The 19,214-nt window shown below is 36.4% G+C and overlaps 3 protein-coding genes and 1 long non-coding RNA gene across 4 annotated transcripts; 2 read left to right on the top strand and 2 right to left on the bottom strand.

The window, feature by feature from the left end:
* Window positions 1–491: 491 nt before the first annotated feature.
* LOC108869271 lies at window positions 492–879 on the bottom strand. The gene is made up of 2 exons (XR_001955548.2): window positions 795–879; window positions 492–687 (listed from the first exon to the last, which is right to left on the bottom strand). It is a non-coding gene; the product is annotated as an uncharacterized LOC108869271 (long non-coding RNA).
* A 721-nt stretch (window positions 880–1,600) lies between these two features.
* LOC103832873 (chaperone protein dnaJ 2-like) lies at window positions 1,601–3,409 on the top strand. The gene is made up of 7 exons (XM_033277345.1): window positions 1,601–1,665; window positions 1,821–1,998; window positions 2,084–2,222; window positions 2,312–2,444; window positions 2,527–2,739; window positions 2,826–2,986; window positions 3,060–3,409. The coding sequence occupies exons 1-5, from the start codon at window positions 1,603–1,605 to the stop codon at window positions 2,569–2,571; spliced, it is 558 nt and encodes a 185-aa protein (XP_033133236.1). The 5' UTR covers window positions 1,601–1,602; the 3' UTR covers window positions 2,572–2,739; window positions 2,826–2,986; window positions 3,060–3,409.
* Window positions 3,410–4,718: 1,309 nt separating this feature from the next.
* Window positions 4,719–10,428, top strand: LOC103832872 (hexokinase-3). Its single transcript, XM_009108968.3, has 9 exons — window positions 4,719–7,478; window positions 8,262–8,412; window positions 8,527–8,706; window positions 8,915–8,989; window positions 9,091–9,246; window positions 9,335–9,433; window positions 9,513–9,640; window positions 9,735–9,813; window positions 9,889–10,428. The coding sequence occupies exons 1-9, from the start codon at window positions 7,207–7,209 to the stop codon at window positions 10,246–10,248; spliced, it is 1,500 nt and encodes a 499-aa protein (XP_009107216.1). The 5' UTR covers window positions 4,719–7,206; the 3' UTR covers window positions 10,249–10,428.
* Window positions 10,429–10,480: 52 nt separating this feature from the next.
* LOC103833218 (ubiquitin-conjugating enzyme E2 20) lies at window positions 10,481–11,280 on the bottom strand. Its single transcript, XM_009109316.3, has 4 exons — window positions 11,035–11,280; window positions 10,884–10,947; window positions 10,740–10,799; window positions 10,481–10,643 (listed from the first exon to the last, which is right to left on the bottom strand). The coding sequence occupies exons 1-4, from the start codon at window positions 11,275–11,277 to the stop codon at window positions 10,612–10,614; spliced, it is 399 nt and encodes a 132-aa protein (XP_009107564.2). The 5' UTR covers window positions 11,278–11,280; the 3' UTR covers window positions 10,481–10,611.
* Window positions 11,281–19,214: the final 7,934 nt, after the last annotated feature.

Below are 19,214 nucleotides of genomic sequence, written 5' to 3'. Positions count from 1 at the left end.
TGGGATTTTTCTGTTAGTGTGTTTACAGTTAATGGAACTGAGAAAAGGTCTTGCCTTTGAATCCTATTAGCCTATAGAACGTTTAAAGACGAGAGCTTTGACATTATTATTATTATTAGTATTTTGTAGGAGAGTTTGTCTAACGATGTGTGTTGTTTAAGAAATAAAAGAGTAAAACAGACAGATCGTGGATGCGCAGTTGTATGATAATAATTTCAAGAGAGGAGCAAGCAAAAAGCTTCACTTGAGAAGGAAATTCATCATACTGTCGGTAGAAAGATAAGAAGAAAAGTTGATGACGAGATCAACAACAGATTGAGTTTGGGAACACTTTTCTTCCAGCCTTCCTGGTTACGGTTGAGGTAATGTAAATCTTTGCTCGATTTGATTTAAGATGTGGTCAGGTCCTATTTTTGTTGCATATGGCGACATCATCTGATTGCTTTCATCTATTCTTCTCTTGAAGACTAGCATTTTTTTGGTCATATTGATTTAGCTTAGAATCATAAATTTGTTTCCTCATGTAGTAATGTTCATTTATATTCTCTACTTTCATTACATGTTCCATTAAATTTCAATCTTTCTAGCATCAAGTAGAATGCAATAAACATTGGTGATTCTTTCTGAAACTCCAAAAAAACATAATTTTTTCAGCAGATTCTTGAAGATGCTCCCAAAGTCTTAGATCTGCGATTGGCTACTTTATGAAATCCATTGAAGGGACATGCTGGATTATCTAATGATGATAAAGACGAAAACGGAAGGACTCTAGAGGTACATGAAATTATCGATACCTTTTTGATGTATCTTAATACGGGTCATGAATCCTCTGGACACACGCATTATTTGGGCTACCCCCTCAGATACTACAGAAGATAAATGTAAAATAATAATATATGTTTATATAATCCTTTTTCATTTATTTTTACAAGCTTGAATAGTAATTTTCCTTATATACACAGGGATAACAAGATGCGATTGTTAAAAACTAAGCAGTGTACCAGAAATTGAGTAAAAAACAGAGACGTACAAATGTACAATGACTTACTACTACCTTTCTCAGGCGTCTCATTGCAAAACAAGTTTAAGGCGTCTAAAATTAATACATCTTATTTATAGGGAAGCTAATGTTTGCTTCATCATCGGTGACACAATTTTACTTTGGCAACACAATACAAATCATTAGAGACTTCAGAAGCATGATAAGAGTCAAGTTTAATGCATGAGTTTGAACAAAACAACACCAAACTCAGAGGATGATCTTCAAGAAAACTTAACTAAAATCAACATTTCAAGTCTTTCAGACTGTCTAATAATTTAGATAGCATAATCAGTCGTCTAAGTATAAAATATTTATATTCAAATATGAATTCTAAAATAATCTAAATTTAATTTAAATATATGAAAAAAAATCCGGGCGTAGCCCGGAAAAATCTCTAGTCACAATACTAAAAGCAGCATATTCTGTATCCAGAGAACGCTACGTCCTCAAAAATATTCGCCCAATCAAAATCAGTTAATCGTCCACGTCAGACGGGCCTCACAATTGTTTTTTAAATTGGCCCAACTGGACACAAAACACACAAAGAAACCCGTCGAAGGATGACGCTTCGCTTCACCTCTACCAGTTCGTCTTCTCCAATTGAAAAGCAAAGAAACCGAGTAGTAATCGAGCCAATTCTACACAATCAATACGTTCTTAATGATTTCATTCCATCTCACTCTTTTTTTCCTTCTTTAGATTTGTCCGATCGATTAGATCTTCGTAATTAGATCTGAAATTCGCGAGCTTTAGGTTAACTGGTTTCGTCTCTGTGCAGTTCAAGGAGCTAGCTCAGGCTTATGAGGTTCTCAGCGAAGCGGAGAAGCGTGAGATCTATGATCTGTACGGTGAGGATGCGCTCAAGGAAGGAATGGGTGGTGGAGGCGGTGGTCATGACCCCTTTGATATCTTCTCCTCTTTCTTTGGTGGTGGTGGTGGTGGACAGCCTTTCGGAGGTTAGTCTCTCATCTCCCAATCTGAGAAGAGTTTTTGACTTTTGAATAGATGATAAAGGTTTGATTTTTTTTTTGTTTTGATTAGGTGGCAGGAGCCGTGGAAAGAGGCAGAGGCGTGGTGAAGATGTTGTTCACCCTCTGAAGGTTTCCCTTGAGGATCTTTATCTCGGGACAACGAAGAAGCTCTCGCTTTCTAGGAAGGCTTTGTGCTCAAAGTGTAACGGGTTAGTACTTTTTCAAAGGAATACAACAAGAAAGATTTTTTCTCTAATACCTACACCAACGCGAAGCTCTTTGTGATCAAATCGTATAGCGAAGATGATATTCACAAAAGCATCAAATATAATGTGTGGTCCAGTACCTCTAATGGCAACAAGAAGCTTAACGCTGCGTATAACAAAGCAGCGGGAGACAAGTCCTCCTGCCCTGTTTTTCTCATCTTCTCTGTAAGTGAAATATGGAAAAAATTTGGTTGTTTTGATTTGTTTCCGATTTAGATATAAATGAAATGATTTTTTTTTGTAACAGGTAAACACAAGTGGGCAGTTTGTTGGTTTAGCGGAGATGGTATGACCAGTTGATTAGAACCAGATGGCGGAGTGCTGGCAGCAGGACAAGTGGGTTGGTTGCTTCCCTGTTAAGTGTCACATCGTTAAAGATATTCCGAATAGTTCCTTGAGGCATATTACGCTTGAGAATGATGAGAACAAGCCTGTTACTAATAGCCGTGATACACAGGAGGTCAGAGAGTCTTCCTTTCTTAGTTTCTCCCTCTGTCATGTGAAAAAGAATTAAATTTTACTTTCTGTGGATTTTGAAATGGGCAGGTAAAGATAGAGCAAGGAGTCAAAGTAATCAAATTTTTTAAGGAACATGTGAGCAAGACATGCATACAAGACATGCATACTCAATGATTTTGTCTTCTATGAGAATTGTGAAAATATAATCAAAGACTGGGAAAAAGAAACACCAGCTGTATAAAAGACAGGTAAAAACAACAAAACTCATAGTGTGGTGCTCTTTTCTAGATAAATATCTGATGGAGATTGTTTATCTTTCAGCAATCTTTTACTGCCAGTGACAAAAAGGCAACACCAAAAGACAAATCTAAGGAAACCAGTGTGATAGCAGAAGTGGCTGAAGAGATATCACCAAAAGGTGTTGCAGAAGTTGCGAGCACATGCTGAATCGCATGCTGAGTGCAGGAGCAAGCTGCTTACTTTACTTTGGATGTTTTTTTTTTATCTGTTTTCTCCACCAAATTTGCTCACTCTTTTCTTAGGAGTTTGGTTTCTTTTGGTAGTTGGTTTTTTGAAGTTGTAGAAGATATATGAGTAAAAATGATGTCGAAGGCTATATATATATTTCTTTTTCTTAAAAGTTCAATGCAAAAATATATTTTTTGTATGTTTTTGTAACTTCATTCACAAAATTTCAATCAGAAAATAAAGGGCATTGTAATTGAGAAAAGAAAGAAAACAAATCAACCTTTGTGAGCTATTTGAACAAATAAATGTTGGAAACCAACTCTTGGTCGTCTCTCCGCCACTGGTGTATCCCATGAGCTTCCTTATAGTCTTCAGAAGCAGTCCGGTTTACAATCAGCTTAGCAGATGGGATGATGTGAACAGGCTCTTGCACATCCACTGTAAAATGCTTCAAAACAGTCAAAGAAATATGATATTATACATCAATTTGCTGAAACAAAATAAGTTAAAGGTTCACATATTACTTGACAGACAAGTTATTTATCAAACCACTAGAGCATAAGAGACCAAAAAACTAACAACATAGTTTTCCACTACAAAAAGGGTCACCCACAATTGGCAAAGCCAAATGAATGACACTTTAAAAAACTTAAAACACAACACTGTTAACGGGACTATGAAATACAGCCGATCAATACCCGAACTTAACCCAAAACTTCTAACCGAAACACTACCAATCCCACACATTTTAAAAACAGCAGCAGGTTCATGGCTTTAGACTCTAGTATTAACCTTACCATATCGTAATTAACTTTTTTTTTTGTTATCCTAGAGAGACCATCTATTAAGTTATATTTGGCAGACTACGTACGATCTTGGTGGATCTATCTTTTGTATCATTTACAAATAAATGATAGAAGTTTGTATCATTTAATTTTGTGATACAATTTACATCTTTTTTTTTGTAAGATCAATTTTTTTTTCTCTTTTTTTTTTGTTTTCATTTGGTTGTTAATGGGAGCTTTATAGTTTTTTGGTGGGGGTAGTGTTCTCTATCGAAATCCTATTTACATGTTTGTGGAACTTCCCTGAAATTTTAAATATTTTGTTTACTATTAAAATTCTAATTGTAAATTTATTTAAGAAAAAAATATACAAACCCGGCGCGTAGCGCCGGAATACCACTAGTTATAGTAAAAATCAGTGGTATCGGCGTATCGCATAACATTAAATGCTACTCCCTCTGTTTCATAATACTTGATGTTTTGTAATAGTGCACAAAGATTAAGAAAATTACATTTCTCTAAAAAAATATTTTAAAGATATAATTTTAAAATCAGTTAATCAATTATAAAAAAGACTGTAAAATCTAATTGGTTGAACAGTTTTCAATAAAGTTAAAGTTAACCTTAAAATCTCAAAACTTCCTTAAAATCTCAAAACTTCATGTAAATTGAAACAAAACAAACCTTCTAAAACATCATCTGTATTGAAACGGAGCGAGTATGAAATTATCAGACAACTGAAGGTAAAAACAGCTGATAAAAAAAATACTGAAAGTAAAAACAGTAATCAAAACGACCGGGTAAGATGAGAGACAGCGTTGCGTCAGCGAAGGGTAAAGAGGTGACGTGTCAAGTCACGTGACCACAATCACGTTCGAAATACGAGACCAAAACGCGGAGAACCTCCAAAAGAGACGACGTAGACCCAAAGAAAGGTCAAAACTGTAAATATCAAGGAAGCTGTGGGTCCTATTGTTGAGTGGCAGTGAGCTGTCAAACTGGGGACGAGCTCTTTCCTTTTTTTGTTGGGGGTTAAATGGCAACGTGCGTTTTCATGGGCTCTGACGCTGTTTGTCCCTCACTATTGTAAGATACTTTTAATTTCCCAACAACAAAAACATTTTTTTTGCCTCTAAAACAAAGTTGATGGAAAAGCCGATAATGTAAAACTAAAATGTGCCAGCTTTCATGCTGCTGTTCGCCACACTCATACAGCAAAGGACATTCGATACTATTGAAGTTATTGATCCCTTGCAAAATAAATGTATTGTTCTTTTTGGAGAGAAAATAAATGTATTGTTTTATATATTTTCTATCTTATTTCAAACTAAAATTTACCGAAACCAATTATAAAATGAATTTAAGTGAAATTTTCGGCATATTTTAACATTACAAAATTGTTGGATTTTACAATCATAAGTTCATTCTCATTTTTTTTTATAAAAGAGTACTTTGCATTAAAAAATAATTAAATCAAAATATAAAAAATTAATCTTATTCCACGATCACTAAAACACTAATAACTTGATAAGAAAACTTAGGTATTATTTTGTAAAATTTAAATGTAGTTTTAAGTAATTCTTAAAATACTAACTAACGTTTTTAGAATTTCAATTTACAAGTACATTTCAATCGTCACTATGTGCGTTATCTTGTACATTTAATTTAATTTTAATTTGAGTTGGGTTTGGTCATCATTTTATAAAACATTTTATGAACGTTATCATGCCTCTGCCGCTTAGCTAACAAACTATTGTCAACCGTTATGTGAATTAATTAATTTAAATAAATAATAATGGCTGGCAGAAAATAATAATGCCAATGCGAAAACACACATAATATTTGCCAAGTTGGCTAGCGTAGAGCATGCTAGAAAAAGAAGAAGAGAATGCCAAAATTACAATTCAGACCCTTTACATTACTGGTTACTGGACTAGACTCGTGGCCACACGAGTCGTTATCAGTAATCTGCCAAAGTACGGATGATTATTTTGCTAATTAATTTATTTGATGGTTAGAGTTTTTTCGAATTATAATAATAATTGATCATGAGAGATTCCCAACGGCAGCAAGAAAAGAGCACGCCGTTGAAATAATATTCAAATGAGAGTCATATTAAATCGACCGGTCAAAGGTCAAACGGGCATTACTCTTTTCACTTTATTTTGTTTAAAAATGATTCAAATGATAGGGAATTTAAATGCAAGTAGTTACGTTTGGTATCTTAAAGTGCGATTAAAGAAAGAACGAAAGAGAGGAAACTGGGCACGACGGTAATATATTGTAGAAATGTGGGTACAAGGGTAATAAAGACGTTTTGTGTTATTATTACTATTAAACATGTTTTTTTCCTTCTTAACGGTCGTACGTTTATTCACTTACCACAACGAAAATAATCAAGAAAGCCCTTATATATTTTTAAAAATAATAAAACGTGACATTACCTTTTTGTCATTGAACGATAACTAGGTTGAAGTGCAAGTTAACTAAATTACAGACATAACTAACTATATAAAGTTTAGGAAAAAGCTTAAAATCTAATTTTTTTTACTTTAGTTCACCTCATTTTTTTTCGTGCTAATAATGGTTTTTATTGTCATTTTCTAAAAAACTAAATAATGATTTATAAGATATATTTCCTCGTCAATATAATTTTTTTTCTTATTTATTATAGCAAATGACAGATTTCTTGTCCTCAATTTTTTTTTGAACACCGTCCTCAATTTTATATAATATGTTTTTTGACAAATGTTTCTAACTGAGTATGTAATTTAAATGGATTTTTTGGCGACAAAAATGAAAAATTAATTGAGAAATTGTTTTTTTTAATCAAATTGAGAAAAAAACATATTTAGAAAACGAAACCGTCGACATCCAAAAAGACGAGAGGGTATAATGTAATTACACGAATATATAAATAAATATATATTCACCACTTCGCTTCCAACCCCTTCTCTCTCTGACTCTCTCCTTCCACTTTTGTCTCTCTCTCTCTCTCTCTTTGTCGTCAGTATCACCCGCCGGCAAGAAACTCGAGTTTGAATCGTTTGGACTGGGACCACCAGTTAGTTTAAAGGAGTAGATAAGAAACAGAGCTAAGCAATACAAGTGGAAAGAGAAGGTTGATGATGGTGAAATGGATTCGTTCTTGGTTATCTAATCGACTCAACTCTTTCTCGGAGTAGGAACTGTGTATTTGGTTAGGTTCTTGTTCTATGGGGAAGGTGGCGGTTGCGTTCACCTCGGCTGCGGTTGTGGCGGCTTGTTCAGTGGCGGCGGTGATGGTGAGGAGGAGAGTGAAGAGCAGGAGGAAATGGAGGACTGTGGTTGAGATTTTGAAGGAGTTTGAGGAAGGCTGTGATGCTCCTGTGGGGAGGTTGAGGCAGGTGGTGGACGCTATGGCGGTGGAGATGCACGCTGGTTTGGCTTCTGAAGGTGGCTCCAAGCTTAAAATGCTTCTCACTTATGTTCATGATTTGCCTAATGGGTTAGCTTTCCTTCTTTTATTGATAAGAGTAATGTGTGAAGATAATCTTTACCTCAACTCCCTAGTTCGAATAAATGACCAATAGGACCGAAACTAATATTAAATGTGGTGGTTTCGGGTCGGGGAATTACGGGATTCAGCCTCGAACCTCCTGACATGCAAAAAAAAAATGCTTACCCATAGATTGATAGAGTAATGTGTGAAGATAATCTTTAGCAGTCCGAATGAATGACGACCACTGAGACAAAACTAATATTATATGTTGTGGTTTCGGGTTTGAAACTTTTGGTATTAAAAAAAAATAGATCATTCTTTTGGTTGTTATCTTGTCCATGTCCCTTGAGTTTGCTATTTTTATTTTTTATTTTTCATTTTTGTAAAGGGGAATACTTTGTTGCTGCGTGATTCATAGAGTTATAATGTCTTGCTCTAAAATGGGAGTAAACGAGTCCTAGTCTTTGAGCTTTAGTTGGAGCTAAAGAAGTGTCAGTGGGTACCATTTCTCACAGGCCTTATTAAAAAAAAACATTTCTCACAGGCACAGATTCTGTTCCTTCTTTTTTTTTTTTAACTTTATGTGACGTTTACATATATAGTGTAAAAGCTTGTAGGTGTTCTTCTTTTTTTTATCGCTCTCTTATCTCGCTGACCTTTACTTTGGTATCTTGTTCCTATCCACTCGATTGCGACTGTTCAAGGACAATGCACTTGTTTCCTCATATATTTTCTAGCCATTGGATTCTCTTTTTAAGTGTTGCACTGACTGACTTTTTATACTTCCAGGACGGAGAAAGGAACTTATTATGCACTACACCTTGGAGGCACTTACTTTAGGATCTTAAGGGTTCATCTGGGTGGTGAGAGGTCATACCTAGATGTTCAAGATGTTGAACGACACCCTATACCTTCCCATTTGATGAATAGCACCAGCGAGGTGGTGACTCTTCACACACTCTTTTTATTTCTCACCAGTCCCTTGTTTGCTATTATATTAATGTAAGTTGCTTAATGTTAGTATCCGTTATATTCCTTGTTCAAATGATTGCAGGTTCTTTTCAACTTTCTAGCCTTTTCATTGGAAAGGTTTATCCAAAAAGAAGGAAACGAATCTAATTCGCAAGGTGTTAAAAGGGAACTCGCATTTACGTTTTCGTTCCCTGTCAAGCACACTTGTATATCTTCCGGAGTTCTAATCAAATGGACCAAAGGTTTTGAGATTAGTGAAATGGTTAGTAATTAAGATGGTATACTTAACATTACTTTTTAGATTCTCTTCTACTGTGGCTTGGTTTTCAGATGAAGCAGCGAGTCTTTTGATTGGATTAGTAGTAAACGTTAGCTATCTTATGATTTTGTGACAATGTAATCCATCTCTTGTTATATGCTCATTAAAAGTTATTTTGTCATGTTAACATGCAAATTTTAATTTATTTTAGGTTGGGAAAGACATAGCTGAATGTCTACAAGGAGCTCTAAACAGAAGAGGCCTTGATATCCACGTTGCAGCTCTTGTAAGTTCCCCTTTTAGAAAAATTGTGATGCCTTAGCTAACTATTAGAAAAATGATGATTTGTTGTTCTAAATTCAGTTTTCCTTTTTTTTTTTGAGCTAGGTAAATGATACTGTTGGAGCACTGTCACTTGGATACTATCATGATCCAGACACGGTTGTTGCGGTTGTATTCGGAACAGGTAGTAACGCGTGTTACTTGGAGCGAACCGACGCCATAATCAAGTGTCAGGGTCTGCTTACAACTTCTGGAAGCATGGTACTAATAGTCTATTAGAAAAAAAAAAAAAAAAAGCTATCATGCTTAAGATTCCTCAGATGAAGAAATGTTTTCTTATATGTTTCAGGTGGTCAATATGGAGTGGGGAAATTTTTGGTCCTCACATCTGCCTAGAACTGCATATGACATTGACTTGGATGCAGAGAGTTCTAATCCAAACGATATGGTAGAGTCATCTTTGCTTTATCCATAAGTTATTTATCTTCAGGTGAAGAACAAGCGGTGATTCTTTTATATATATGTAGGGATTTGAGAAGATGATAGCAGGACTGTATCTAGGTGACATTGTTCGTAGAGTGATTCTTCGCATGTCACAAGAATCTGATATCTTTGGACCTTCCTCTTCTGTGTTTTCTCAGCCTTACGTTCTGAGGTACATTACATATCTGCTGGTTCTTAATGCTCTAATTAGATGCTTGATTCTCACGTTATCGGAACAACTAACATTGTATACTTCAATCTCTCAGAACAAACTCAGTCTCAGCTATGCATGAAGACGACACACCTGAGTTACAAGAAGTAGCAAGAATCTTGAAAGACTTAGGGGTAAGTTAAAAAAGCTCATCTATTATGTTAAAAACAAATGTTATATGGAACTTAAAGAAGCTTAACCTTCCATAGGTATCAGATGTACCATTGAAGGTGAGAAAGCTGATGGTGAAAATATGCGACGTGGTGACACGAAGAGCAGGGAGGCTAGCAGCAGCGGGAATAGCGGGGATCTTGAAGAAGATAGGTCGAGATGGTGGAGGAGGAATCACGAGCGGGAGGAGCAGAGGCGAAATGCAGATGCAGAGAAGAACAGTTGTTGCAGTAGAAGGAGGTTTGTACATGAAGTACACCATGTTTAGAGAATACATGGAGGAAGCTTTGGTTGAGATTCTAGGAGAAGAAGTGAGTCAATACGTCGTCGTTAAAGCCATGGAAGATGGTTCTAGCATTGGCTCTGCTCTTCTCGTTGCCTCCTCTTTACAGTCATGATTAATGTTTTTATTATATAATTGGTTTATGTTGGTGAGTCTGTGCATATACACATTTATTCAATATTTGTTTGTTGTTATTTTATCATTGTTAAATAGACGCATATGTATAAGCTTCCGTGTAAATGTTTAGGAAGAACCTACTCATCCACATTAAAAGTAATGTGATCTTATTTCAAGTGAAGGAAACTGGAATCAGAAAAAGCTTCATCATTTGGTGGGCTGGGAACAAATACTCAAATCAAAACTCACTCGTTCACATTATTTTATGTCACTATTTGGCTCAAAAATAAAACTGAACGATAATTGTTACAGAAAAACAAATAATAAAAAACAAATCAATGTGCTTCTTCTGTTGATTGAATCATGCACTGGTGGGAGGCATCTTCCTATACTCTGTACAAGGAAACAAAAGAGACCTTAAGAAATACATAATGGAGGAGAAACTTAGAAGATGGAATGTGAAACCGGCATTTTTTTTTTTTACATTACCTTCTTGGTTGCTCCAGAGCTGAGCTGCTTGAGTGTTCAATGGTGAGCTGATGTTCGGTTCTGAGCATCACACACACACATACACTTAGGTATTAGATTAACTAACCAAAGAGCTTACAAGCAAAGAAATCAAAGGTAAATTACCTCCCAGAAGACTCTGGATTGATAGTAGTATTGTCCTCACATCATAAGCAGATGACCATTTATCCTTTCCCACAAAGACAAAAAAATGTGAAAACTGATTTTTTTCTAGCACAAAAGATACAAGTGGAAGTTATATTTATATATATCTAACCTGAAGAATGTCCAAGCAGATATTGCCATAGACATCAACATTGGGGTGGAAGCAAGTAGTCTGGAACTTGATCTTTGGAGGCTTGAAAGGATAGTCATTGGAGAAAGAGAGTGAGAGTCTGTACTCAGTTCCTTCAAACACAGTCTCTTTGCTTCCTTTTATTGCCCCTTTCCAACAGAAGATGTTGTCTTCCTCAGGGAAAGCCGATACTCCCGGGTTGTTAAGGCCCATTTTAAAATTCATTGATCATCAAGAGAAGAGAAAGAATGTTTATGTACAGATCATGAATCAAAATAGTGGAAGTTGACAAACTATAAAATTTAGATTCTTTGATGATGGTTGTATGTGTCTTTTATGAAGTTTTCTCATATATATTGCCAGTAGAGGTGTCAAATGGTTGGGCCGACCAATGGTAGCCCGTGTCCATATATAAAATGGGCCTAATATGGATAATCCCATTTTTTCCATGGGTTTTGATTGGGCATAATTTGGGAAACCATTTAAAAAATGGTCATTATCGGGTTTGGGCTTTATGGTCACGGGCCGTCCAATGAACAAAAAAACCTAGGGTTTCAATTTCAAATCAAAATTGATTTGGGAAAAACGTCTCTCTCTCTCGCGATTCTCTCGTCTCGTCCGTCGCCGTCCTCTCTCGTCTCGTCCGTCGCCGTCCTCTCCGTCGCGTCCATCGCCGTCCTCTCTCGTCTCGTCCATCGCCATCACACCTTACTTAGGCTTGAGACCCAGTACCCATCTCAAGCTCTCTCTTGATCTCTGACACTGACCCATCTCCGAGTTCTCTCTCTCTCTCTCAATCTCCGACCTCGAGCTCTCTCTCTTTGTGGTAATTATCTCATCCTTTTGAAAACTTTAGATCAATTTGTTAAGATTTGGATTAGTATTTGGTATCTCATATGAGTGCGGTTGCTTTGTTTCAGCCAGTAAAGTCGGCAACAGAACCCTCCCTCAGCTAAGCTATGTAAGCTACCGTAACTCCTTTCTAAGCTATGTACGCATGATTGTTTGATCTTGACCCTCCGAAGTTGTTTCTATGGATCTTGGTTTAATTTTACAAGGCTCACCTGTGTTTATGAATTGCTCAAGTTACTTCCAAGTGTACTAGTTGTCTTTGTGGGTTTAATGTCTTTGATGTTTCCTTGTCTGTTTTTTTTCTTTGTGACCATTCTCTGAGCCATCTTATGATTATTGTTCTTGTACCTCTGGTCTTAATGCTTGTACCTCTGGTCTTAATGCTTGTATAAACTGTTATGAATTCATTTGTGTTTGTTTATCCTAAGTCAACTGTGTGTGCGTAAGTTCTCTCCTGCCGTATAAGTGTTACTGTCTTTGAGATGGGTTTTATGTGTTTGAGTTCTTACTAACTTAGCACAGCTGAAAACTGCGTCAAAAGAGGAGGTAAACGCAGAACTTCTAGATGTTGGAAGCACTTTAGTATAATAGGAGATAAGTATCCGGATGGTTCAAATGACGTTCAATGCAAATTCTGCAAGCTTAACTACCAGATAAATCTGCGTAGGAATGGAACCACAGGTCTATTGCGTCATATGAAAGTTTTTAGCTTGAATCCCGTCTCTGGCACACCTGGTACTGGTAGGAACATAGACCAGATTGTCTTCCGTGAGATGATTGCAGTAGCTTTGATCGAGCACAACTTGCCTTACTCCTTTGTTGAGTATAGAAGAATCAGGGAAGCATGGCATTATTTGAATCCGTCTGTCCAGTTCTGGTGCAGAAATACAGCTGCTAGCGATTGTTTGAAGATATATGAGAGGGAGAAGCTGAAACTGAGACAGAAGCTAAAAGAGATTCCAGGAAGGATTTGCTTAACGACAGACTTGTGGAGAGCTCTTACGGTTGAAGGGTATCTGTGTTTGACGGCGCATTACATAGATAGAGACTGGAGTCTGAAGTCGAGGATTCTTGACTTCTGCGCATTTCCTCCTCCTCATACTGGTGGTGCCATAGCAATGAAGATAATGGAGTTGCTGAAAGAATGGGAGCTGGAGAAAAAAGTCTTCACAATCACCGTGGACAATGCGTCATCAAATGATAACATGCAGTCCATTCTCAAGAGGCAGCTACGAAGGGAACTGGTCTGCGGTGGAGAGTTCTTCCACGTGAGGTGTGTCGCTCACATCTTGAACTTGATAGTTCAAGATGGCCTGAGTGTGATTGTTGGATCGTTGGAGAAGATAAGAGATAGTGTAAAGTTTGTCCAAGTGACAGAATCTAGAGAGAAGCTCTTTCAAAGCTGTGTGGACATGGTGGTTATTGATCCTAAAGATAAAGATAAAGGATTGGTTATGGATGTATCAACAAGATGGAACTCCACTCATCTTATGCTAGACAGGGCCATCATTTACAGAGAAGCCTTCTGCCATATGTCTGAAATTGAGGCTGCATATCAGATCTGTCCAACTGAAGTGGAGTGGGATAGAGCAGTGTTGATCCGCGATTTCTTGGCGCCGTTTGCTGAGATGACGAATCTGATTTCTGGCTCTTCGTATCCAACAGCTAACGTGTATTTCATGCAAGTGTGGAGTATCGAGAGCTGGCTGAAAGCGAATCAGTTTAATGATGATGAAGTCATTAGTGAGATGGTAGCTTCAATGAAGCCTAAGTTTAGTAAGTACTGGGAGGAGTATTCTGACATCTTAGCCATTGCTGCTGTTCTTGATCCAAGACTCAAGTTGCCTTTCCTGGAATACTGCTTCACAACGTTAGATGCATCCACATGTAAGCTGAAGATGGATCACATTAAGAAGAAGATAAAGAAGCTCTTTGATGTTTACAAGAAGAACACAAAGAAAAACATGGTTGGAGCTTCAAGATCAAAGCCTGCACATACCACTTTACCAGGATATGATGTAAGCTTTTTACTTACTGTTTTTATTAAAGTCTGAATGTTGAATAAATTTCCTTCATTAAGGTCTGATAGTTGATTCCTTTCGGTTTTTCAGGGGTTTTGCGCTTTCATATCACAGAATGCAGGTGGTAGTGCCACTATTGGGAAATCAGCCTTGGATAAGTACCTAGAAGAACCGGTTATAGACATTATGACCTTCCCGAGTTTGAATGTTCTCTCCTATTGGAGAGACAATTCCAATCGCTTTAAAGAGCTCTCAGCAATGGCGTGTGATGTTCTCAGCATTCTTATCACCACTGTTGCTTCAGAGTCTTCATTCAGCATTGGAAGCCGAGTTCTGAACAAGTATAGAAGCTCTCTTCTCCCTTCCAATGTTCGAGCACTGATTTGTAGAAGAAATTGGCTAAGGGGATTTGAGTCCTTAGACAGTAAGTTCTTTGATCATTTGAATTTGGTTATCTTTCTACTTGAAACTGATAATCGAATTTTCTTAGGTGATGAAGTGAATTTTGAACCCTTGGAGGAAGTTGGAGAAGAAGTTTAGTAAACAAGTCAAGTCTGAGACTCTGAGTTCATGTGTAAGTGTGACGTTTTTCGACTCTGATGTTAGTTTATGTACTAGTTTGAGGAAAGCGTGAGGTTGGAAGCACTTTAGTATAGACTAGTGTGTTTAAGGAAAGCGTGAGAATGAGTTTATGTACTAGTTTGAGTTGAAACCGAAATGGGTTTTTAGACTAATGTAGACTAGTGTGGTTAAGGAATAAGGAAAGCGTGATTGCTTAATGCTTAGTGCGTTTGTTTATGATACTGGTTCTTATAATAAATCACTTGTTTTGTAGGGTTTATGGATTTGGTGGAAGATGTCATGAAGGAGAATTTATGTGTATTGCTTTCTATGAACTTATGTATGCAATTATGTATGGAGTTATGATGTTTTGAACTTATGGTATGAAATTATGCTATTTATGTGGTATTTGAATGAATTTTATATTGTTGTACTTGTGGATTTATGAATGAATTTTAATCTTATGAACTTATATTTGTATTTATAGGTCTATAGATTAAAATTCAAAATTTTCATAAATGGTCATTAATGGGTCCCATGACAGTCCATATAAATATGGGTTTTGATGGAATGGTCCTTAATGGACATGGTCCTTAATGGACGTGGTCAATTTCTGTCCACAAACTATAAATGGACAAACGGAAATGGGCAAATGGACATGGACTTTCCCATCTGACAGCTCTAATTGCCAGAACAAGTTTTTTTCCAGACTTCTTTTGAATTACTGAGAAATGTCGGATACAATTTTTTTATTCAGTTTTTAGACGATAACTTAAGATACTAATTTACCTACTCCTTAATTTTCACAAAGTAAATATATATATATATATATATCTGAACATTGGTGCTTCAAAAATAGAACGTATAAAGTGTTTCACCCTCGAACAGTTCATTCAGATCCTAACAATTTTACGCACTTCACAGGCCATCTTATTATATAAAGTAGACTTTGTCTCTCTTATTATATAAAGTAGACTTTGTCTCTCTTTTGGTGATTCCACGTCATCAATTCATTCAACATGCATGCAACACATGTCCCTCTTTTAAACTCTGTGTTTTGTTTCATTTGTTCTTACAGGCTTTGTCGTATTCATTTATTAGGTTTCTGTTTTGTAAAACCATTATTGAGATTCAGGAGATGTACCGTCATGAATAGTCTATGAGTTAAGCTCCGATTCCGTCGATTTGTATTTGGCTCATATCCTACGAAACGATGTCTTGATTCATAACTTCTTAACTCCATCAATTCACATCAGTCATGATTTCACATTCAGTGTTATTTATCTCTCTTATATAAAAAGTTAAGCTTCATCCCTTGAATATCATCTTCACAATTCGTTCTTTTCATTTGCTTTGTTTATGAGCTTTTGTGACCTTTAGTTTCTAGGGTTCATGTCTACTGAAAGCTCTAATGGAGGCTGTATCCGGTGGTTCCCGGATCTACCATACTCCCACTCTCGGTTCTGTTGTCAACTCCATAAAATGGAATCATACGAGTAAGAACTGTCCGATTAGTCACATTTTTTTCTGGGTTTCGTGATAGGTGTGAGACTAAAGAAGTAATGCCTTTCACGTAGTGATTTGCTATTCTCACTTTTGATCTCAGGTTATGCAATTATTGAGCTTTGATTTTTTAGAATGTATCAAGATATTATGTGATCTGCTGTTTGAATTGAGTTTATTGTTTAAACTGGTGTGCGCCTTTAAGGATCTTATTTGGGAATGTGATTAGTCAGTATTTTTCAAATGAAATGATCATATTTAGAAAATTTGGTTTCTTTCTTCTTTTTCTTTGATGTGTTGCAGTTCAGTGTTTTTTTAATGCAGATTTAGTTGTAGCGAGGTCGGAAGATGATAAGAACATATACATATGTGGCAAAAAGATGAGTATAGTTTGGGAATTCAAAAAGATGAGAATAGTTTATAATAATTCTAAATTCGAGGAGTAGAGGATTAACCGAGAGCGTGATGTCATCCTCAAGGAAATGCAAGAGGTAATGGCATCATTACTCTGTTTTCTTAAAAATTCAAACTTTTCATGTTCTGTTCTCTATGGTTTTAGTTCAGATGTTGTATAATAGTTTATGTGTGTGTGAGTAATTGTGAGTCTTTTGAATTACAGTTCACATTTTTTCCAAGCCTTTATATTTCCAGAACAATAGTTACAAGAATGATAATAACTCTTTAATGCGCAGTGATGACTGAACAACAAGAGATGTGAACTGTAGTTTGTTCAAGACAGAGATGCGAGCGTGTCTATGATCCGAGTGAGGCTAGCATTGGATGGAGTGTGGTAACTGAAACCATGGCAGGTCAATTTTTTATATTTCAGACTACTATCTGATAAAGAGGGGCACAATAACTGGTTCGGTGGTGGTTAAAATGAAACATGCGATTGCAGTTAAAGTCCAATCTTATGGGTTTTTGTTGGGTTGTAAGCGAAACAAAGCTGTCTTGGTTGTTGATAGTACTATAGATCTTTATTAGTTGATCGGATGTGTGTAGCTATGACCAGGCAGGAGCATATGTATATAAGTTGATATATTTTGGTGATAATTTTGATGAATGCTAAACGATTGAGGGGAATGTTCTCAAATTGGGGTGCAGATGAGTGTTCTTCACAAGTGGTGGAAATCAGTATTATAGTAATGAAACTTCAGGGTTTACAGAAAAGCTTACCTATTACGTTAGATCCTTGCCAAAAAATAAATAAGAAGAAAATTAAATTTGTTGGGAAGATGTAGATTCTTTTTACTGTAGCCAAAGGTATCGCTTACAAAAAGGTTTCAAGGTACTTTTATCTTTTTTTTTTTTTTAACTCAACATCAACTTATCATTAGCCAAATGTTTTGATACAAACAATTGTGACCACAATGCCTCAAGAGGCTTTAACCACAATGTGATATATGGAAGTAGATGTAGCATCATCTAAGATCACTTATTTGGATCCTACATTGCCTCATCTAACTACCTATCACTTTGACCACCATGGAAACAAATTCACTTTACCAAAATGGTGAAAATGAACTGTCCCTTAAACCACTAATTACACGAGCATTGACTAAAACTGAAAACTAGACTTAACAGATGAATTCCAAACTAAGACCTTGCTGGAGATCACCACTTAATTGACATTCAGAACTTGGATCATACCAACTCAACGCCAAGGCGCATACTTCACCCTCAAGTCCCGTCCAGATATCAGTCGTACTCCAGCCTTATTATATGGATTCCAAGCCAAAAGAACCACATAATGAGAAGATACCTTAGTTGCAGATTTCTTTTCAAACACAGAAACGGGTTCCCCACCAAACTGGTGCGTAAACTGCCACACAAGACCTTCCATCACGAGTTCCTAGTCTTGACTCCAAAACCGAGCCGCCGGAACAGAGCGAAACAACATCTCCAAGAGCATGAGTTTCAGTTCTTCCGGAATGAAGAAAAGACGGGTTCAGATGTCGAATCCAACCGGAGCTCATCCACTAACGCCTGCGAAAGAACACTGAAGCTCGGAGGAGAGCGACGACGGCACAGATTAGACATCTACGGAGGTACACGGAGCGACAAGGGGAAAATAGCTCCATCCGAAATCCAACCCTAAAAGCCGACCTCCGATAACGACACCTTCCTGACTCAACTCGCTGTGACTCCAGAAACTCGGAAACCGCACTACACGGCCAGATCTGAGATCTGAAGAGCCGAAGAAGCCAGAGTTCACACGCATCTCGCTGAGGGTAAGGGACGTTAACGAAGGCAAAAGGAAAAGGAGAAAAAAGAAGGTAAAGGGTGACTCTCCGGCGACGACACAGCGACAACGCCGCCGGAGAAACTCGGCGGGCTAGGGTTTCTACTGACTCTCTCTCTCTCTCTCTCTCTTTATCGTTACTCCACAATTTATTTTCCAAGGTACTTTTATCTAAAATGTTTGAAAGTATTATTCTGCAAGAAGTTAATATATTATATAAGTATATATATATTTAATTTTAACTTACTTTACAAAAATTCAAAATCGATAATGCAGGAATTGAAATAAAATCAATATATTCATATATTTGGAAACTATTTCCTTAATAAAGTGTCACATAAATATGATTTTGTTTATGAATTTATTTGATATTTATATTAAGAGCTAAATTTTGAGTCCAAATTATTGTATCAAAATATTTTGAAATAAAATCGATATATTCATATATTTGGAAACTATTTCCTTCATAAAGTGTCACATAAATATGATTTTGTTTATGAATTTCTTTGAAATTTATATTAACAGCTAAATTATGAATCCAAATTGTTGTATCAAAATATTTTAAAATAAATAATAAGAGAAAACCATTAATACAACATGTTACAAAATAATTGTATGTAAAAGACTATTATATTGTTTATAAAAAATTTAGACAAGACCAGGGCAGCCAATTGCTGGAAGGAAATATACAGATCAATCCATCAAATTAGTGTCTCTAGGCTCGAATATTACCGATCTTAACACATACTATTATTAGAAGCAAATGACTAAATTCATTTTTATTATGTACTATGTTTCATAAAGTTGTATTATATTTGTTGGTCTAAACTATTGTATTATGTGTGTTTTCATATGTTTTGGAATGTTTTTTCAGCTGCTTCTCGGTTATGCTGGACTTTTTGTTGCAGGTATGCCAAGGAAAATGTTAAAAAGGTATCATCTCTCTCCCGAAGCCCTATTTTTTCAATCTTGCTTTGGCGAAG

The sequence above is a fragment of the Brassica rapa genome, chromosome A08, assembly GCF_000309985.2.
Source record: "Brassica rapa cultivar Chiifu-401-42 chromosome A08, CAAS_Brap_v3.01, whole genome shotgun sequence".
Taxonomy (NCBI): Eukaryota; Viridiplantae; Streptophyta; class Magnoliopsida; order Brassicales; family Brassicaceae; genus Brassica; species Brassica rapa.
The sequence above is the reverse complement of the archived record's forward strand: the minus strand, read 5'-3'. Positions and strand labels throughout refer to the sequence as shown.